Source organism: Lynx canadensis, chromosome B2, assembly GCF_007474595.2.
Source record: "Lynx canadensis isolate LIC74 chromosome B2, mLynCan4.pri.v2, whole genome shotgun sequence".
In the NCBI taxonomy this organism is placed as follows: Eukaryota; Metazoa; Chordata; class Mammalia; order Carnivora; family Felidae; genus Lynx; species Lynx canadensis.
The window spans coordinates 99,027,172-99,046,936 of record NC_044307.1 but is presented as its reverse complement, the minus strand read 5'-3'; the positions used below and the strand labels follow the sequence as shown (position 1 = coordinate 99,046,936).

The 19,765-nt window shown below is 38.2% G+C and overlaps 2 protein-coding genes across 5 annotated transcripts in view; one reads left to right on the top strand and one right to left on the bottom strand.

The window, feature by feature from the left end:
* The window catches only part of CEP57L1 (centrosomal protein 57 like 1), a 77,528-nt gene extending 74,520 nt beyond the window's left edge, over positions 1-3,008 (bottom strand). For 2 of the 3 annotated variants that reach the window (XM_030316108.1, XM_030316104.1), the window contains exon 1: positions 2,963-3,008. The gene's annotated coding sequence lies outside the window, so the exon portion shown is untranslated. The remainder of the gene's footprint in view (positions 1-2,962) is intronic. The other variant, XM_030316105.1, reaches the window with a different exon arrangement.
* A 579-nt stretch (positions 3,009-3,587) lies between these two features.
* SESN1 (sestrin 1) overlaps positions 3,588-19,765 on the top strand; it is a 116,756-nt gene continuing 100,578 nt past the window's right edge. The window contains exons 1-2 of one of the 2 annotated variants that reach the window (XM_030316093.1): positions 3,588-4,264; positions 4,408-4,745. In XM_030316093.1, coding sequence (XP_030171953.1) covers positions 4,467-4,745 — 279 coding nt within the window. In that variant the 5' untranslated portion in view covers positions 3,588-4,264; positions 4,408-4,466. Of the gene's footprint in view, positions 4,746-19,765 lie in introns of both variants that reach the window. The other variant, XM_030316092.1, reaches the window with a different exon arrangement.

Here is a 19,765-nt window from a genome sequence, read left to right as displayed (position 1 = left end):
TCCAAGCTACCATTATCCTCTCTCACCTGGATTATTACTAGAGCTTCTTAACTAGTGTCTCTACTTCTAAACTTCTAAACTGTTTCCCTGTGGTCTATGCTCAACACAATTTCAAATAAGTAATCATTTAAAAAAGTCAGATCATGCAACTCATCTGCTCAAAGCCCTTCAATGGCTTCCTATTTGTTAAAAAGTCAGCAGAGTCCTTTCAATCACCTACATGACTTCCTTCCTCTGTAACATCATGTTATTCTCCCCTGCACTCATTGTGCTCCAGCCTACACTGCTATTTTTTTGCTCCTGCCCATATGCCTTTGCACTGGCTGTTCTCTGCATAGGAATGTTCTTCCTCGAGGTATCTGCACAGCTTATTCCTCCTGCTTCAGATCCCCTCAAATGTCCCCTTCTTGATTAGGTCTTCTCTGACCACCTTATTTAAAATTGAACCTTGCCCCCCACAATCTGGCACTCCCTAGTCCCTTTCCTGGTTTATTTTCCACTGCATTTGTCTTCATTTGCCACATATATCACATATTTATTGTTGATTTCCCCTTAACAGAATGCAAGCTCTAGGAGAATAGGGACTTTTGCACAGCTGTACAGTTGACCCTTGAACAATGTGGGGGTTAGGAGTATCGACCCTCCACCAGGAAGTAAAAAAAAATCCCTTAACTTTTAATCTATATAACTTTTGACTCCCCCCAAACTTTACTAAAAGCCTACTGTTAACCAGAAGCCTTACCGATAACATAAACAGTTGAGTCACACATATTTTGTATATTATATACGGTATTCTTACAATAAAGTAAGCTAGAGAAAAGAAAATGTTATTATGAAAGCCATAAGGAAAATAGATTTGCAGTACTGTACTTACCAAAAAAAAAAAAAAAAAATCCACACGTAAGTGGACCTGTGCAGTTCAAACCTGTTGTTCAAGAGTCAGTGTATATTCTGCTCAATGATATATCTTCGTTGTTCCATTGCACACTAGATACTCAACAGATATTTGTTGAGTGTATGAATGGATGGAAGGGAATATGAGAACCAATGACTGAAGATCTGTAGGGCTGAAGCAGAGATAGGTGGAGAGTGGTAGGTATACGAAGTGAGGCTGGAGAGGTAGAAAGGGACCAGACGACATTAGGCTTTACAAAGAAGCTTTGCCTTAAGAATACTAAGACACCAATGAATGATTTAAGAGAAAATCTGGTCAGATTTGCATTTCAAAAAGATCATTATGGCTCCTGTGTGGAGAACTAATGGATAAAGGTCAGAGTGAATAATCACTATTGCAATGGTCCCGGCAAGAGATTATGGCAGATTGGAAAAGACTGTGCTTCTGTAGATGGTGGGGAAAGGATGGATTTGGAGGGTATTTGGGAAATGAGATTGATAGGATTCGGTAATAATTGGCTATAAAGGTACGAAGGATCAGAAGAAATCAAGAATAATGTGTAGTTTTCAAATTTTCACAAGTGGATGGTAGGATCCTTAACTGAAATGGGGAACACTGGAAAAGAATCAGGTTCATTAGAGATAACCATGCATTTGGTTTTAGGCATGTTGAGCTCGAGGTGCTTTTGAGAATTCCAAAAAGAAATATAATGGAAATAAATATATGAAAGCTGGAAAGATAAAGTTGGATGGAGCTATACATTTAAAAGTCATAGGTGGTAGTGAAACCATGGGTATGGATGAGATCATATTCAACTACACAGTAAAAAAAAGGACATAGATTTAAGAATGACCCTACTCTTTGTGGGCTGGACAAAGGAGGATGAGGTCAAAAAAAGGACGAAAAAGGAATGTCTTTTTTATTTTTTAAATCGTACTTATAAGAAGTTCACGTTTAAAAATAAAATCTGGTTTAAACCAGTAGCATTGAATGTAGCAAGGCTACATTAGACTAATTCATCAAAACTATAAATCTGTTGAAGGACAGGTCATTTTCAGAAACTATCTGGTAAATTCACAGTACTTGTCTCTTTGCAACTTCAAAATACGTCAATACACAAATATTATCCTTCCCAAAATATATACGATTTGGCTTACTGCAATTTTCCTGAAAATACCTCATCTTTCTCACTTCTGGGACTCACCACATGCTATTCTTTTGGCCCTCTTTCCCTGGTATAAAGATTTTCCTGACTTTCCAAGATCAAGCTAAGTTATCTTCTTTCTAGCCATCCTAGATAGCCAGATATAACATCATACTATAACTGTGTGTTTAGCCATTAGATTCTGTAACTAGGTAGAGGCTGTGTCTTTTTCACTGTTGTATACTCAGAACCTAACAAGGCTATATTTTTAGAAACACATCTATTCTGCAACGTTTAGAATTAAAATCTAATTTGGTTCTCAGTCCATTAACTGCCTTTCACATCTTGACTTTTCTCATAAGGAATGACTTTTTAAAAACGGTAACTTAAAAACAAATGACTGAATCCTTTAAATATACTAAATTTTGGATATTTTTATAGGTCTTCTTTCATAGAGTATCCTTAAACCCTGCAAACATTGATTTCTAGGAATATTGGGGATTCTTTTCCCCTTAGTCTCATACAAAATGGATTTGAAAACTCGCTTTCAAAGGCCTGCCTGGGATTTCATTCGGGCGCATAAAGCACCGAACTCGCCTACACGATGGCAAACAAAAGTGCAACTGCACAGGGATACCTAATCCCTCGGCGTTAGTCCGCAGCAAGATGCACTTGTTTTCACAGCATCTCTGTTGCCCGGCCTTCTGCCGCTCCCTCCGACCCTCGGGACTGCGACCATTTCCCGCGCCAAACGCGCCCTCGGCCTTGGGAACCTGGACTACTCCTTCCCACGCAGATTATTGGACAAAGTTCCTTGGCTACGAGGATAGCCCTAGATGGCGTCGTCTCCAAAATCCCTGAGGAAATGAAGGAAGGAAAAATCCTGTCCAAGGAAAAGTGGCAGGCAACTCTACAGTGCTCACCCAGTCGACGCTCTCAACCTCCGTTCGCGCAAACCGTTGGCTTGAAGGCCGCTACGGACAACGTCGCAGTGGCTCCTGGGGACTGTAGTTTCTATCGCCAACAGAATGCGTTGGCCGCATCAAAACTACATTCCCCAGAAGTCAATGCGAGGAAGCCCTGTCTCCTCAAACCGCGGGTTTGGCGTAATAGACCGTCGCTATTTTCAGGCTAATCTTAAATTTGGATTCAATTTCTTCCAGGTGTGTGTCTACGTCCTCTTTCTTTTTCGTGCTTGCCTTGTCTGTAATTGTTTCAGTGTACTTCAACGCCTCCTTACTTTTCTTTCCCCTACTCCAGTCCAGAGAATCCAAACGTCAGGGCACGGAAAACGCCCCCGACGCAAAATGCCCCTTAAGCGCCTGCGCCCTGCTCGCCATCACGCATGCGTAGCAGCCGGCAGCGGTGGGAGGCCGCGCGCGGACTTAGGGTCTGGAGGTAGCCAGCGGGAGGGCGGGGCTTTTTCCAATGGCTTTGCCTCTGCGGGTCGCGTCTGCTTGGGCGGGGAAGAGGGCGCTGGGGCAGGGGCGGCTCCTGGTTTATGTCGGGCGGAGAAAGGGGAGGGGCTGGTGGGGTGAGGACCCCATCTCCCCTCCCTGCTCCCGCCCTCTGGGCCGAGCCCCACCGATGGGGCTGGGCGAAGGGGCGGGCTCTGCGCCTCAGGCCTCACTGCTCCGCCAGCTTCGCGGCGCAGCCCGGCATTTAGGGATTGCGGGCCAGCCCTTTGCCTTGCAGGCTTAGTGGGAGGTGGGCGAGGACGCAGGAATAGGAAAAGAAGTGGCGTCCGCCTGGGAGTCCAGAATCGTCGGGGCCGGAGACGCTTTCCTCCAACGCTGTAGCCGAGACAGCGGCTGCCGGAGGCTGCCGTCCCCAAGGAACGCCTAGGTCTCCAGCCGCGGCGGCCAGTGAGCAAGCGTTTGGCGAGATTTCCCCACTAGCTCTTGGCCGGCCGCTGAGGCGAAGGGAGGAGCTGCGGAGGGCGGGGATTGGTGCCGGAGGAGGGGCGGGGTGGGAATGCTCTTGAGAACCCGGTGGCCGCCCAGACCAAAAAAACCCGAATGGCTGGAGCGCGTTCAACTGTTACCAGCCTTTTTGGGCAGAGCACGGATTTGACAGCTCCACAACGTGAGGATATCCGCTGACCCCGCGAGACAGAGGAGAGCACTTCCCTGAGACTGCCTGTCCAGCAAAGCCAGCGCTGTAGGGTTTCAACTTTCGAACTTTTTTCAGTCTCTGACAAGGCTTGCCCCTTCATGTAGGAGAGGGTAAGTTCTGTCTTGTAGATCGCTTGAAAGCCATCAATATAAAAGACACTTCTTGTTCCAAATGTCAGCCAGACATCTGTGTTTTCATGACGATTCGGTTTCTCTGATTTTATTCTTACATTCCTCGTTTTAAAAATACGAAGTGCTTTTGGGGACATGCTGAAGGGTAACTGAAGACTGCAAAGAAAAATCTCCAGTTGTCATGGCTGAAGGAGAGAATGAAGTGAGGTGGGATGGACTGTGCAGTAGAGATTCAACTACTAGAGAGACAGCACTGGAAAACATTAGGCAAACCATTTTAAGAAGAACCGAGTATCTTCGTTCGGTGAAAGAGACACCTTTTCGTCCATCAGACGGGCTTTCAAATGCTGTTGCTTTGGATGGGTTGAATAAGCTTCTTGCTCATCTGCTTATGCTTTCTAAGAGATGTCCCTTTAAAGATGTAAGAGAGAAAAGTGAGTTTATTTTGAAGAGCGTCCAGGTAAGAAAACATTGTAATTACAACTGTCCATCTAGTAAAGCGCAGTTTTACTTGCAGTTGTATTTGCTTCTAAGAGGTGGTTAAGTGAACTCATTACGAATTCATTCTACATCTTATTGAGTGGCTTGTAAAACATTGAATTTGGGACCAAAATTGAATAAGGTGAATTAAAGTGAAAGCAATTTTCAAATATAAGTAAATAAGCATTGTCTTTCTAGAGAGTTTTGGAAGCTGCATTCCTCCTGGAAAAATAAGAGAAAGTTACAGTTAATGGCAAGTAAAGACTTGCTTTTTCATTTTTACATGTTGTTAGGAAGTATAGCCAGTGTACTTTTCACACCAGTACAAACAATATTGTGTGGAAAGTTTCTCATTTAAAAGCCTCTAAAATGATAAATGTTTCTTTGCTTGTTCAAGATAATGGTGAAACAATTTTTCTCTTGTTCTTAAAAGCAAAACAAAAAAATCAGGGTCTGTTCTCTAAAGGCAACCTTTCTTTTAAAAAAAATGAATTATATAAAATAATAAGTCTATATTATAAAGAAGCTAGCTTCTTTATAGTTGAAAGTTGAACTCAGGTTAAGTGAATGATAGAAACACTCCTGTGGTAAATTACTTAGTTTTCTCTGTGTTTGCCTCAATTGTTTTCTTCACATATATACCTACTTAAGTTTTGAGTGCAACCAATTAAGAATGTTAATTTTCCTCCTCTTCTATACATAATCAAACTCTCCTGTTTTGGAAGATTTATTAGGAAGGGTTTGGTTTGAGAAAGGTTTTTATATACTAAGAATGGTCAGTGACACTATGTCTAAGTTACTGAATCGAAGTCATTTATGAGAAGTTCTTAATTTACTTGGGTATATATGTCAGCTAAGATTAATAGTTTTTCTATTTTGGTTAGTTTGAAGCAATAGAAAAATAATCATGTCCATAAAATGAAGACTCTGTTTAAAATCTTGGGATATTTCTTCTCACAAACAGTTTGGGAACAATCATTACAATTCATTTATCCGGAGTTATCAGAGAGGAATTAATTTTCTAGATTCCTGATGTTTACCCTTTTAAGCATCCAAAGTTATTTCTCTATTTCTTAGACTGTAGCATCTGCAACAATCATTTTTCATAATAGAGTCATCATTATGCACATCAAGTACTGTTGTATAGGTGAGGGTAGAGTATATAGGACTATAGGATCCACGTTTTTTGAATTTGTGTTCAATTTTTAATAGTTTTTTTGTTCCATCCCTTACTATCAGTACACTTTGTTCTCTTCCTAAATCTTTAATTTTGCTGCTTATTTATATCCAAATGGGAAACCAGATAACCAATTTGGTTAAGAATTATATTAAAAACAAAAGTAATTAAGCTCTGGGGAGTGCAGGGTCAAAGGACTGTGGTATATTGGTAAGTAAATGGGTACTGGAGCCAGACCTGAGCTCAAATTCTCCTCCTTTATTAATGTACTGCATAACCTTGGACAAGTTAAGTTACTTGATCTCTCTTAGCTTGGATTTCCAACATCTATAAAATGGGAATGATAACATAGAGCTGTTGTGAGAATAAATGAGATGTAAAGTGCCCCAGGACCTAATGGATGCTCCTCTCCTTTATCGTAAGTGAAAGACACGGACTACATGATACATATTTCAAGATTCATTCCTCCTGCAAAAAGATTCAAGAATCGCCTCCACAGTGAAGGTTTTCCATAAATTTATACTTTTCATCTCTGCATCTACTGCACTTAATTCCTGCTACTATTATAACAGGCACTTTACTTATATTGTGCCATAATCACATGTTTATGTGACTGTCTCCTCGGAGGGCTGTAAGGTCTCAAGAGTATTGACTGGGACCTGGAAGCTACTAAGTAAATATCCAGTGTCTGAACAAATTTATATTTGGCTTCTTTTTATTTTTTATCAGCCTGAATAAAGTCACCAGATTAGGGAGTTTCCATCCCCACATCCTTAATTCATGCCTTCATTCAGCAATTGTTTATTGAATCCATGGTGAATGCCATTCTAAGAACTAAGAACCAGTGGTAAACAACTTTGACATTCTACTGGAGAGAGACCATAAACAATAAACAAATAATATAATTTTAGATAGTAAGGGAAGACTTCCCTGAAGAGATGACATTTAAGCAGAGATTTGGTGAATGAATAAATATAATCCAGGCAAAAATGAAATTTGTGAGGGGGACATTCCACACATAGGGAACAGGTGCGTGAAGTCCTCATGGCAAGAGAGAGCAGATGAGGTCTAGGACCGGAAAGTAACACAATGTGATTGGAGCATATGTTTGAAGGGAGAGTGAAAGCTTAAGCACATCCTCTGTAGTCAGACCTAGCTCTAATACTTTATTAGCTCTACAATGTTGAATACATTTCTCCTTGATTCAGTTTCTGCTCACAATGAGAATAAAATGAAATAATGGTTGCAAAACATAGCACAGTGCCTAGCACATAAGACATGCTCAGCAATATTAGGAATTCTTATTGTTCTTAAGCAGGAGTTGGATAACAGGATCTTGAAGGCCAAGTTAAGAGTTGTGGACTTGGGGCGCCTAGGTGGCTCAGTCGTTTGAGCCTCCGACTTCAGTTCAGGTCACGATCTTGTGGTCCATGAGTTCGAGCCCCGCGTCAGGCTCTGGCTGATGGCCCAGAGCCTGGAGCCTGCTTCCGATTCTGTGTCTCCCTCTCTCTCTGCCCCTCCCCCATTCATGCTCTGTCTCTCTCTGCCTCAAAAATAAATAAATGTTAAAAAAAAAATAAAAAAATAAAAAAAAGAGTTGTGGACTTTATCCTAGGAAAAATGGGAAGCCACTGAGGAGTTTTGAGCAAGACGGTGACATGATCCATGGTGTATTAGGATTACTTTGGAAGCAATGCGGAGAATGAATTTCAGGGGTGAAGAGTGGATATGCAGCATCAGGAGATAATTCCACCAGTCCAAAGCAAAATTATGGTTGGATTAGGGTGTAGTGGGAAAAGTGGGAAACAGTGAATGGGCTTGGGAGATAGCTAAGAGTTAGAAACAGGAGATAGTATTGAATTGGATATAGGAGATGAAGAAAATAAAATAAAGGATGCTCTCAAGTTTCTGGCTTGAACTACTTGATTACTAGTTCAGTCATTTCCTGAGACAGAAGAGTGGTAAAGGGTCAGTTTAGGAGGAGCGGTGAGTTTTGTTTTAGACATGTTGAGATTAAGTTACCTGTGATGCACCTGATTAGAAATAGCTCCCGAAGGGATTTTTGCCCCTGCTACTACCATTGTAGTTCTGCTATTGTTATCCGTCACTTCTCCAGACTTAACCCATCCTCCACCTTTATATCCATGCTCCACATAACTGCAGAGTCATTTATCTAAAATGAAATCTGATCATGTTACTCTCCTGTCTAAAATCCTTGAGGATAGAATTTAAACTGCTTGAGAATGTCACATAATGTCCAGCATCATCTGGCTTCCACATACTGCTCCAGCCTCCCATGAGAAACCAAATAATTAAATGTGGTACTCCATAATGCTTTCTGTTATTCATTGGTAGATCAGCAAAAGCTGAACTGAATTTGCAATCCCTACAGCTGTTCTGCTCTTGATTGTTTTAGGTCAGCTCAGAAGACTGTAATCAGGAGCAAAGTTGGTGGGACAGGGATAAGATGGATCAACTCAAAATGGCTAAACCTGTATATAAAAAAAATGGCACATTGGGAAAGAGCATTCTCTGTATTCCTGTTCTCAGTTTATTGATTTCACAACAAAATACGTAAATCCATTGAACACATTTTTGAGAACTGTTCTGTGCCAGGCACTGTACTTCAGACTGGAAGATCAGTAAGATTTGTTCCCTGCTTTGGAGGAAGGTCTTCTAATAGGCCTTATTTATGCTGGGTTTGTTGTTGTTTTTAACCCCATAGTATCTTTTCGATATTCTTGATTCTCTGAACGAAGGAATAGAAGTGTTAACACTGGCCTGATACACTATTATAGTCCACTGGTGAACTGTAGTTTTAGGGTGCAGGTAATTAAAGGAGGAATGTGAGTGTGTAAATATTCATCAAAAGATTATGAAGAGTGTTCAAAATAGTCAAGTACTTTTCTAAGAATGGTCATTTGATCATTTTCATTTCTGTACTGTGAAAAAGGGAATCTGTTAAGTTTTTTTTATAAGATTGCCAGCAATTAACACTGAAAATAATTTGGCTTTAGAAAATTTAGACCAAGTAACAAAGTATGTTTGTTAAGTGGGGTGGAGGAGGCTTTCCTTTAGTGAAGTGATTGTTACCCCCCCCCGGGGGGGGGGGAATGAAACTTTAGCTGTTGGGCATGATGCACATTTCAATTGTTAAAGCTGCAGTTGGAGTATCCATTTGATACCAATTTGGGTAATATATAGTTTGTAGGTTTAACAATAAGAGATTTATTATTTAGTATAATAAATCTTGAGGTTGGGCAATTTCAAGCTTCATGGATTGATTGATTAGCTCAACTATATTCGTTTTTGCCTTCTTTCTGCTCTCCTTTCCTCAGCATAGCAAGTACTGTCTCTGCTCATGGTTGCAAGTTGCCTTATTCCAAGCACCATGTGTAGTCATGACTGTTTGTAGCTGAGAAGAGTTTCTTCACATGTGTTTATCAGGGAAGAAAAGCTTTTCTCAGCCTCCAGCAGACTTCCTGTCCATTTTTATTGACTAGGGTTGGGTCACATGCCCTTTTCTAAGCCAGTCATTGGCAAGGAAATTGGGCATTTCTGGTTTTGATTTGAACTAATCTGCATTCAGCCATTAAGAGCCAGGAGAGCCCCATCACTTGAACAAAAAAAATTTCTGTTGGTGAGGAAGAATGGGGATAAGAAGGCAGTTAAGTTTAGTCAAAGGCTATAAAAGTTGATCTTATATCTAACTAGATAAAATATTGCTTTGGTCTATTATAATTTAGATTCTATTAGGTTGAAACATAACTTATAATGATGCTATAAAATATACCAGATTAGGAGCATTCTAGAAGCAGATTTGGCCTTTTGAACTGATTGTTTTGATTTCTTTTTTACTGCTATTCCTAGTCAAAACCAAAAGTTTAAGGTGGTGCATTTCAAACAATTCACTGCTACTCTTAGCCACAGCAAATACGAGTCTTCTTTCAGTATTTGCACTAAACTTCTCTCTTCCATATCCACTATTTTCTGGCCTTATTTTATTGATACACTGAGAACTCAGTCCCTTTCCTTAGGAAAGCCTCCTGCCTTTTCTATTCAGTGCTTCCTCTCATTCCTACCTTTGACCACTTTCTTTAGTAGCTTTTGAACTCAGAGGAGAATGCTATTTACCCTCAGGTTGTCCGTGTTTCTTTGGATAGAGAATGTGAAGAAATTGAAAGCAACTATTAACTTTTTTTTCCTAAATGGTTTGAAGACAAAGTGAGAGCTTATCTTACCCCCCACCCCACCCCCTTCCCCAACACTGGCTTACAGGATGAATCATATCTGTACTATCTGTCCTCAGTGTCCTCTTTGTAATATATAAATACATCCTGTCCTCTTCCTTTGTTCTGACTTTTCAGAAAGACTGAAACTAACAAGGACACACTTTTTTTTTTTTTTAAGTTTTCAGATTTCAAATATTTAATTCCTATTACAGTGTCCCAGATGGTCTCTACTACCATGAGGAAAAAAACAACAAAAAACAGAATGATTATTGTAAAAAATGGTTTCTAGTACATTGTTTAATTTATAAATGGGATGTAGTGTTTTGTAGGAAAATGAGATGTTAAACACTTATTAGATTTCAATTTAAGGTCAAGGGTTGCTCATGGCATCATGAAGGACCCTCTGAAACAATAGTTTAGCTTAATTAAAATTACTTTCTCATGTTTAACACTTTGTGCCCTTTAAGTGCTGTATAGATCATTCATGAAATAGAACATTTATGTTCTTTTTGTTTTAGAGGTATTTTTTCCTTTTGGTGACTGTTAGAAATTTGTGGAATATCTTTTAACCATTTCAGTGGAAAATAAATTAATAAGAACCAACTTAAGGATTTATTGAAACTTTGACCTGACAGAAAATAGCATGGAATCTTGGGTATAATAAAGGATTATCAATCACTTAAACTTTGATACAGAAAGGTCCTATTTGGTGTCACATCATAATCATAAAGAATATTCATATTTGAAAACAGGCAGTGTTTATTTAGAAGCAAATTAACATGGAATGGAGGAACCATAGAAATGGGAAATTTTTAGAACTTGTGGAAGGACAGGGAGATAGATGCTAGGGGAGGGGAGGCAGTGCTTAAAGTGCACGGAAGGAAGTCCTGTAAGCAAGTAAGGTAAGCAAGCCTTACCACCAATTTTTAATCTCTGTCACAGTTTCTCAAATCAGACTATTTTTTTCGTACCATGGTAAAATACCTGCTTTTTAAATGGAAGTCAATGGAAGATAGGCTTTACTTTGACCCAACTTTCCTAGGTCACATTTATTACATTAAGTGAGACCGTCATTGACCTTGATGAAATTACCTAGTACTTTAATTATGCAGGCACAGTATACTCAGGGGCATCTGAGAGTTCTTCAGAATTTTGATGATGGTATTGTTGGGGGCATTGGGCAGACTGGAAATTTCAGTATGAAAACCTCAGCTAGATAGGCAGTCTATGGGAACATTTCATGTTTTGCTTTTTTTCTTTTTCCTTTTGGTTACTACACTGAGTTAAACTAGTGCTGATAAAGATACATTTACCACAATATGCATTAAAAAAAAAAGTCTTTTAAAAGATGCTTATTTTTAAAAAATGTGTTTTTTTTTTTACTGGATATACTTGGGGAGTTATGTAGGATAACAACTAGGACCATTTATTGGATCTTCCCAGTTGGCATTGTTATTGTTAAAAGTCTTTGTGTTACTAGTAGACTGCCACAGTTTTGACATTTTTCAATTTATAAGGAAAAAAACTCGTGAAATTTGGCAACACAAAAATTACGTCTTCTCATGTTCTAATCTCTTTTATATAACAAAATAGGAAAATCTTATAAGATTGCAATGAAATATGTACTTACCTTAGAAAAATGAGACACTTTTAGTTTTATATTTTATTTCTTACCCTGTTTTTAATTTTAAAAGTGAAACAGCTTCATCGATTTATAAATTATTACTTATGAAGTTACCTTAAAACAACTTCCTAAGCTTTTAAGCCATACTAAAGGGAAGTAACATTTATGATGTGAATTTTGTGAGTTATCTTTTCCAAATCAACTGTCATATATGCATATTCATTAACTGAATAGTATTCAGTTAGTGTTTTAACTTAAAAATTGTTTAGATTGACAAGCTAATAAATATGCTTTTTAAAAATTAGGACAATTTGTCAGTTATATGTAATATTCAGTGAAGTCTAATTAAAATCTTAGTTTATCCCACTAAAAGTAAGCATTTACTGTTTTGATACTTCAGTGTTTGACAAGCATTGCACACTTGTCTTAAAATTTTACATGATTTCATTTTCTAGCAAGTTGGCAGGTGTTAGCTGTCTATAATTATAACTGAGTGATTTTTCAAATGCTATTCATAGCCTAAACACAGTAAGATATTCTTCCAATCATGTGATAAAGACCAAGCCTTGCAAAATAGAGGTAGAGTGGTCTGTTCAATGGTACTGAAGGACATATTTAAGAGAAGCCTTTCAAAAGTAAAAAGTGATTTAAATGATAGGGAGAGTTTTCTCACAAAATAAGGTCTCTCAGAGTTGTTGATATACCTCACCAAATTAAGCTGAGTCTACTTTTTTACCTAACCTTTTTACCTAACAAGTAATGTATGCTTTGGCAGACCTAAGTTATAAAATATAATCTTTATTGATTCAGTTTTGTTGATGATAGAGGTTCGAAGTGCTAACAGCTCAGAGCCTGGAGCCTGCTTCAGATTCTATGTCTCCCTCTCTCTCTGCCCCTCCCCCTCTTGTGCTCTATCTCTCTCTGTCTCTCTCTCTCTCTCTCTCTCTCAAAAATAAATACACATTAACAAAATTAAAAAAAAAAAAAAAGACCTTACTGGATTTTCTTTACCAGTAATATGCTCATGAATAAATTAACCTCTGTAGTTTCAGTTTCCTCATCTGTGAATTTACATAATTTTATTATCTACCCTGTGGTGTGATTATAAAGATCATATTGGTAAAGCAGTTAGTTTGTAATCTTCAATATTTTGTAACCTACAAATTTATTTATTTATTTATTTATTTTTTTCCAATGTTTTTATTTATTTTTGGGACAGAGAGAGACAGAGCATGAACGGGGGAGGGGCAGAGAGAGAGGGAGACACAGAATCGGAAACAGGCTCCAGGCTCTGAGCCATCAGCCCAGAGCCCGACGCGGGGCTCGAACCCACGGACCGTGAGATCGTGACCTGGCTGAAGTCGGACGCTTAACCGACTGCGCCACCCAGGCGCCCCCAAATTTATTTATTTTAATTTATTTTTTGAGAGACAGCACACAAGAGGGGGAGGGACAGAGAGAGGGGGACAGAGGATCTGAAGCAGGCTCTGCACTGATGGCAGTGAGCCCAGGGCAGTGATGGGGGTCAAACTCATGAACTGTGAGATCATGACCCGAACCATAGTGGGATGCCCAACCGACTAAGCTACCCAGACTCCCCTGTAACCTATAAATTTAATTATGAATAACTCTTTGATACTATTTACTTACCTGTAAGATGAAGGTAATAATAATACCAAACTCAGGGTAGTTCGGAGACTTAAATGAACATGTAAAGCATGCAGAAGTACATAGTAAGTGCTCAAATATTGGCAGTGATGTTGATGATAAGCTTGCTTTTGGTGCTTTACTTAATAAGTCGTACTCCAAACTGGCATTGCTTTAGGATTTTTCTGTTTAGAATTTAGGATTTTTATGTACTTGACTTTGATACATCCCACATCTTTTATCCACATATATTGACACTCCTAATTGCCTTTTGTACATTGAATGTTCGTATATAAGCTGATTAATGCTGATGTCTAGCTTTAGCAGAGGATGTCTCTAACCAGCCACTGCCCAGGGTAGTTGGCCTGCCCAGAGGTTTGCCCTAGATGTGATGGCAGATATGTAGCATCCATCCCCTCCTTGGAGTCCAACACCATTCTGCTATGTCAGCATGGCACCAGCAGGGAGGAGTTGCAGGCGGGCAGTTACTTGTGTCATCCAGATGGTCAAGTGTACATGGAGAGGTCCATGGCCAAGGCCTTCGCTTCAGTATCTGGACAGCATTAGAGTATAATTATCAAGATCATGGGCTTTGGAGTTAGTCAGACCTGGCTTTCAGTCTTGCTCTGCCAAACTCTGTGACCTTGGGCAAATTACATAACCTCCTTAAACCTCAGTTCCCTCACAGAGTTGAAAGGATTAAATGAGGTAACATGCGCAATGCTTACTGGAATCCAGTAAGCACTGAGTAAATGTTAACTATTAATATTCTGTTCTGCCCCCATAGTGCGATAGAGAAGAGATGGGAAATTGAGCCCTGTGGCACCATACACTTCTTAGGGTACTCCCAAGTTTCTGAGCAACTGGGAAAGTTTTCACTTACTTTCCAGGTTCCCTGACTCAGGAAATAGCACTCTAGAGAAAATAACACCTCTAGGAACCAAATTAAGGATTGTATAAATATTGTTTTAGCCATCTGGGAACTGGATTCCTCCTTTGATATGTTAGTCTGTTATTCCACTTGTGAACGTTGGACTTTCAAATACATCTTCAGGTACACATGATATAGGAAAAGCAAATCATGGCTTGTACACCAGTGTTGTCAGTAAGCAACTAAATCTTCTGTGCCTGGTCGATTCATGCCTGATACTTTAGGCAAGTTATCTACTCCAGAGACTGTTAGCCTTGAAGGTCTACTGAGGTGATTAGAGCTGCACTGTCAGTATTCCTACTCTGCTCACTGCAATGGGAGCCTGACATCTTAAACTGAAAGTCCCCCAGGCCTTTCACTCTTGCCTGGTAACTGGCCCAGCTTAGACAGCTTGGTATGATTAAAACAAAGTAACTAAGCAAAGATACATTGCCAGAAAGTTACCTCAGCAAAAGTAACAACGCTTGAAGAGATTTTGTATGTACCATGTTAGATTTCTTGAATTTGCTTGGTTATGTGTGGGTGTGTTTGGGGGCTCCTCCTAAGCTGCCATGTCTGCCCCCCTTATAATCTGCCATGGCGTTGGAACCAAGTCATCTTAAATCATCGTCAGTAGTCTTTTAATCTTTCTTGTTTGGCAGAATGTATATTTTTGAATGTCGTAAGAATAGGCATTCTCTATGTGCAGCCTAATTCTTTGCCCTTTTTGTGTATTATTTAATTCAGTCTTCACAACACTGTAAGAGTAGATATTATTATCCCTATTTTATGCATGAAGAAAAATCAGAGCCCAGATAGGTTAAATAACTTGCCCAAGGTATCATAGCCAGTAAGAGGAACCAGATTTCAAACCCAGGCATTGAGAGTCCAGAGTCCATGCTTTTCACCACTACACTACACTTTCTGGATAAAAATTTAATATAAGACTCCTAGCAGTGAAAATATATATTACTTTTTGTTCCAAATTATTTTTCCTTCAGGATGAAATGTAAAACTTTGGTGTTTCTAGGGGAAACTACATTCTTAGATGTTAATAAATTGCATACCAAATTCTTATTTAAACCCTGACCCATCTTGAAATTGCATTTGGACCCCGATTGGTCTTCATGTTTCGTTGTGGTGCATAATTTTTATTATGTTGTCATTATAAATTTCAGCTGATTGCATGGAGGCTCTGGCTCTTGGAAATATGGTGTGTGAAAGGTTTGTTTTTACATTAAGAGATTACTAAGTAAGATGATTTCTTTAGTGAACTGCCTAAAAGAAAATTTGGTATATTTCCATGAGTAATAGACTCTGGGTTAGCTTTGAATGTTAAAAGAGCATTCTCCTAGCTAGTTCATTGTTGCCATGACAGTGCTGGCAGTGTGAGTGTTGTAGTAACTCCTTGCAATGATCTTATTTTAGACCCTAACGTTTGCAGTGTCAAACATCCCCTTCCCCGCCCCGTAAGTAACTCTAGTGGAAAAGTACTGGTTTTATAACTGGCTTCTGGCTTTGTAGCTGAAAGACTGCACTATTGTGGGCTTAAAAAAAAAAAAATAGTGTAGGAGTGTTGAGTATTTTTCCTGTGGATTGTGAATGTTTGAAATTTCCCAAAATATGGTATTGCATTACATACAGCAAGTTGTTTACAGCTAAAAAGGGGCCTCGATTGTCTTTTTAGAAATCAAGCCCAGATTTTATCATTACTTTGAGCTCATATAGAAATCATTTTTCCATTTGTATGTCTCCCATGCATACTTTAAAGTTTTTGGATTCTTTTATTCCATTATTGTGGAAAATTATCATTAGAACTATAAAGGATTGTGTTTAAATAGTGTAGAAAGTACTTTTTTCTTATTCTTTCCATAATTCAACATTTATCTGATCTAAATGGAACATCTTAATCTTGATTTCTTAAATTGTGAAGTAACTAAAGTTATGTAATTTTAAGAAATTACTCAATTTGAACTGCATACTTAACATAATTGTTGAGGTGTTTTTATCTTTGTTGCCTATATGTTATAAATTAAATTTTAAAATACTTTATCGATATTTTCTAATTGTAAATCCCATCATAACTGTACTGTTAAGCACACAATATTTTCAAATTCATTATAGTGCCTGCCGTTTTCTATCATTTTGTATACCACTTGTTAGGTCAGAGTTTTGGTATCTATAGTATGTGCACTAAAAATCTAGTATAGCATGATGAATCAATGATTTTGACAACAAATCTTGTCGAAGAAGATGGAAAATCTAAATACTATATACTTCATTTGTTAACAACTACTAACAAATAATTCCATTTGCTTTTCTCTTAAATGCTCCATTAAAAGTCTAGTTCATCTTCCTTAGATGCTGAAGATCTAAACAAAGTTTGCACAGTTGCACCTGTACTGAGTATCGGCGAATGGATGTAAGGCAAGCCCTGTTCTTTCTTTCTTCAGTTTAACATATAAAAGTAATTTTCTAAACAAAAATTTGACCCCAAGTTAGAGTTACTTTTGTCTTTTCCAACACACAATGAATGTTTTAATCCTTATTTTCTATTATTCCCTTTAGTACATTATATTATTATCTCCTTAGTGGTAATTATTCAGATTAAGAAGTATCTAATTCCAATCTATCCCAGTTTTTAATGACAGCCTCTTTGAATTTGGGAGTTAATGTGTTGTAAAATGTGAAGAGTCAAACCTTAAAATAAATATTCTGTTATTTTTGTACTATATATTTATATTAAATGCTTTTGATTGGTTAGAATGAAACTTAATTATAGTTAGTGCCTTTTCCTTTGTTAAAACACTTTATGACAGGGTTACTGTTTTTCCTCCTGAACCCCATAGCACCTCCAGCTGACCTCCCTCTCCCCATAAGGCTGAAATGAGTATACTTTTTAAAAGTAAGCATTCATTTAAAATTTTTCTTTGTGCCTGACACTGTTATAGTGCTGTGGTGGGATATAAAAAGTAGGAACAACCACTACCCTTAAGAATTTTGTGATGATGTAGAGAAAAAAATTTAAGAGCAAATCAAGGCTGTGACTAGAAATGTTAAATTTTATGATAGTATGTTGACAGCAGTGCAGGTGTTGAAAGAATGTATACATAATAGCTCCACATCTAGGAAACCATCTGAAAGGTTTATGTATGATGATCACTACAGTGCTATGTGCAATGTCAGTGTATCATCTATATGTGTTTCTATAGAAGTGGGTAATAATCTGAATATCCAATAATTATGGATAATTAAATTATGCTGCATCTTTATAAAGGACTATTACACAGTTAATGAAAATTCTTTTAAAAATATATTTATTAGAAAAGATGATGTATTTAAGTGGAAAAGAAGTTCTTAAGGTAGTGCCAAATTATATTTTATAAAGAGGGGGGAAAGGAAACCTATGTGCACCAAAATATGAACTATAGTTCTCTTTTAAAGTGGGACTATTAGGGGGCGCCTGGGTGGCCCAGTCAGTTGAGCTTCTGACTTCGGCTCAAGTCATGATCTTGAGGTTCATGAGTTTGAGCCCCACGCCAGGCTCTGTGCTGACAGCTCAGAGCCTGGAGCCTGCTTCAGATTCTGTGTCTCCCTTTCTCTCTCTCTCTCTCTCTGCCCCTTCTCTGCTCGTGCTCTGTCTCTCTCACTCTCAAAAATAATTAAGCATAAAAAAATTTAGAGTGGGATTATTAGAAATTTTGGTTTTTCTTTTTATAACAGTTAATAAATACTTAATTTTATTGAGTGCTTACTATGTGCAAGGCATTGTTATAAACATTTTATATATAACATTTGCAAAGTTTCAAGTGGATTATAGGTTTTGAGGATGATATCTTCCCAAAATAAATATACTAATATGAATGCACCCACTTGTTGTAAGATTAAGTTTCTGACTTATTTAGCCAAGGAAACAGGAACTTCTCAAAATCTAGGCTTTTTCGTTAATAAACAGTTTTAATCTGCCCTGATACTGCTTTCCTTGGCCCCCAGGGTTCCTAAGGGGGTGCAGCTGCTGGAGACATTCTCTGGGTCACACCAGATCTGCAAAACCCAAAGTTTGCTGTACTGTTGCCTTTTTATATTTGCAGTTTATACCCACATTCTGAAAGAATTTATACAAACTATTTATGCACTTTGTTTGAAGGTTCATTTCCCTATATTATCTAATATTATTTCTAATATAATATCTAAATATGTATCTAAATATCTAATAATAATTATTTGTAGGTATTTATACCTACAACAATCTGTGAGGTGAATTTTACATTTTATAGATGAGATGAGGAGACAGATTAAGTAACTTAGCTCAAGTAGTGAGAGCAGGAGGCATGTCTGACCCCTGAGTGTCTATGTTCTTAAACATTAATCTGTTTTCCTATAGCTTTGGGTTTTTGTTTGTTTGCTTGTTTTTGTTTTTTTTTGCAATGAGTATGTATTTTATATTGAAAAGTGACTTAAAATAAGTGTGTAAAAATTATATAGAGAGTGTTAATTCAGAGCAAGGAAAGATCAGGATAGGTTAGGATAATAAAGGCAGCTTCTTGGAGCATATAAATTTTAATGTAATAATTAACTTTTCTCTTCAACTCCTCTGTTTGTTGACACAAGTATACATTCCTTCTATCCCCAACATGCCCAAACCAAACCTCCAATGACTGGCTGGAAATAATTAATGCTCTATTGTACTTTCCTGCAGACTAAGTTTTGGCCTCATTTTTGTTTCCTTTTGTGGCCCCCTTTTATTTTTCTTTTGCCATCTGTCAGTGCATGTATGAACATGTAACTATGACTTTTGTCAAAGCTCCTTCTCAGGACAGCATTGGGCATTATAAATAAAACCATTCCAGCTTGGCATTTTTCATGTGGTAATACCATTGTAATTTAAAGATTGAGATGTTCAAAAGAAGTTGTAAAAATTACATTAATTAATTATATTTAAAAACAAATTGAAAGGAAGGAGAACTGTGATCTTGAATCTTGTCTGGGGAATTAACCTTACAGCATGAACCAGGGTTGGTGTTCATCCAAGATGCATTGGCACCACAATACTTGTTAAAACACTGATGTATTTTCAGACCAGTTGGTAAATGGTGAAGAGAAACTTCAAAAAGCAGTAAAATTATAATACATAGTCAAGATGGGTGGTTTAGCTTAGAAGCCATGTATGCACTTAGATTCCAAGATGGTCTGGTCACTGAAGCATAGAGCTAGAAAGTTTGCTCAGATGTCCTATTATTTCTGATATTGAAGGTACAGAAGCCCTTGGGTGGGAGAGAGAGACTAAGCAGGTGAACTAAGGGGACCCTAATCTATAAACCCGCAAAAGAAGTGCCCACTTGTGCCAAGAAGAGAAACAAGGTCCAGGCCTTGGTGGTGACTAGGGAGACTGCCACAAACAGTGGGCGGG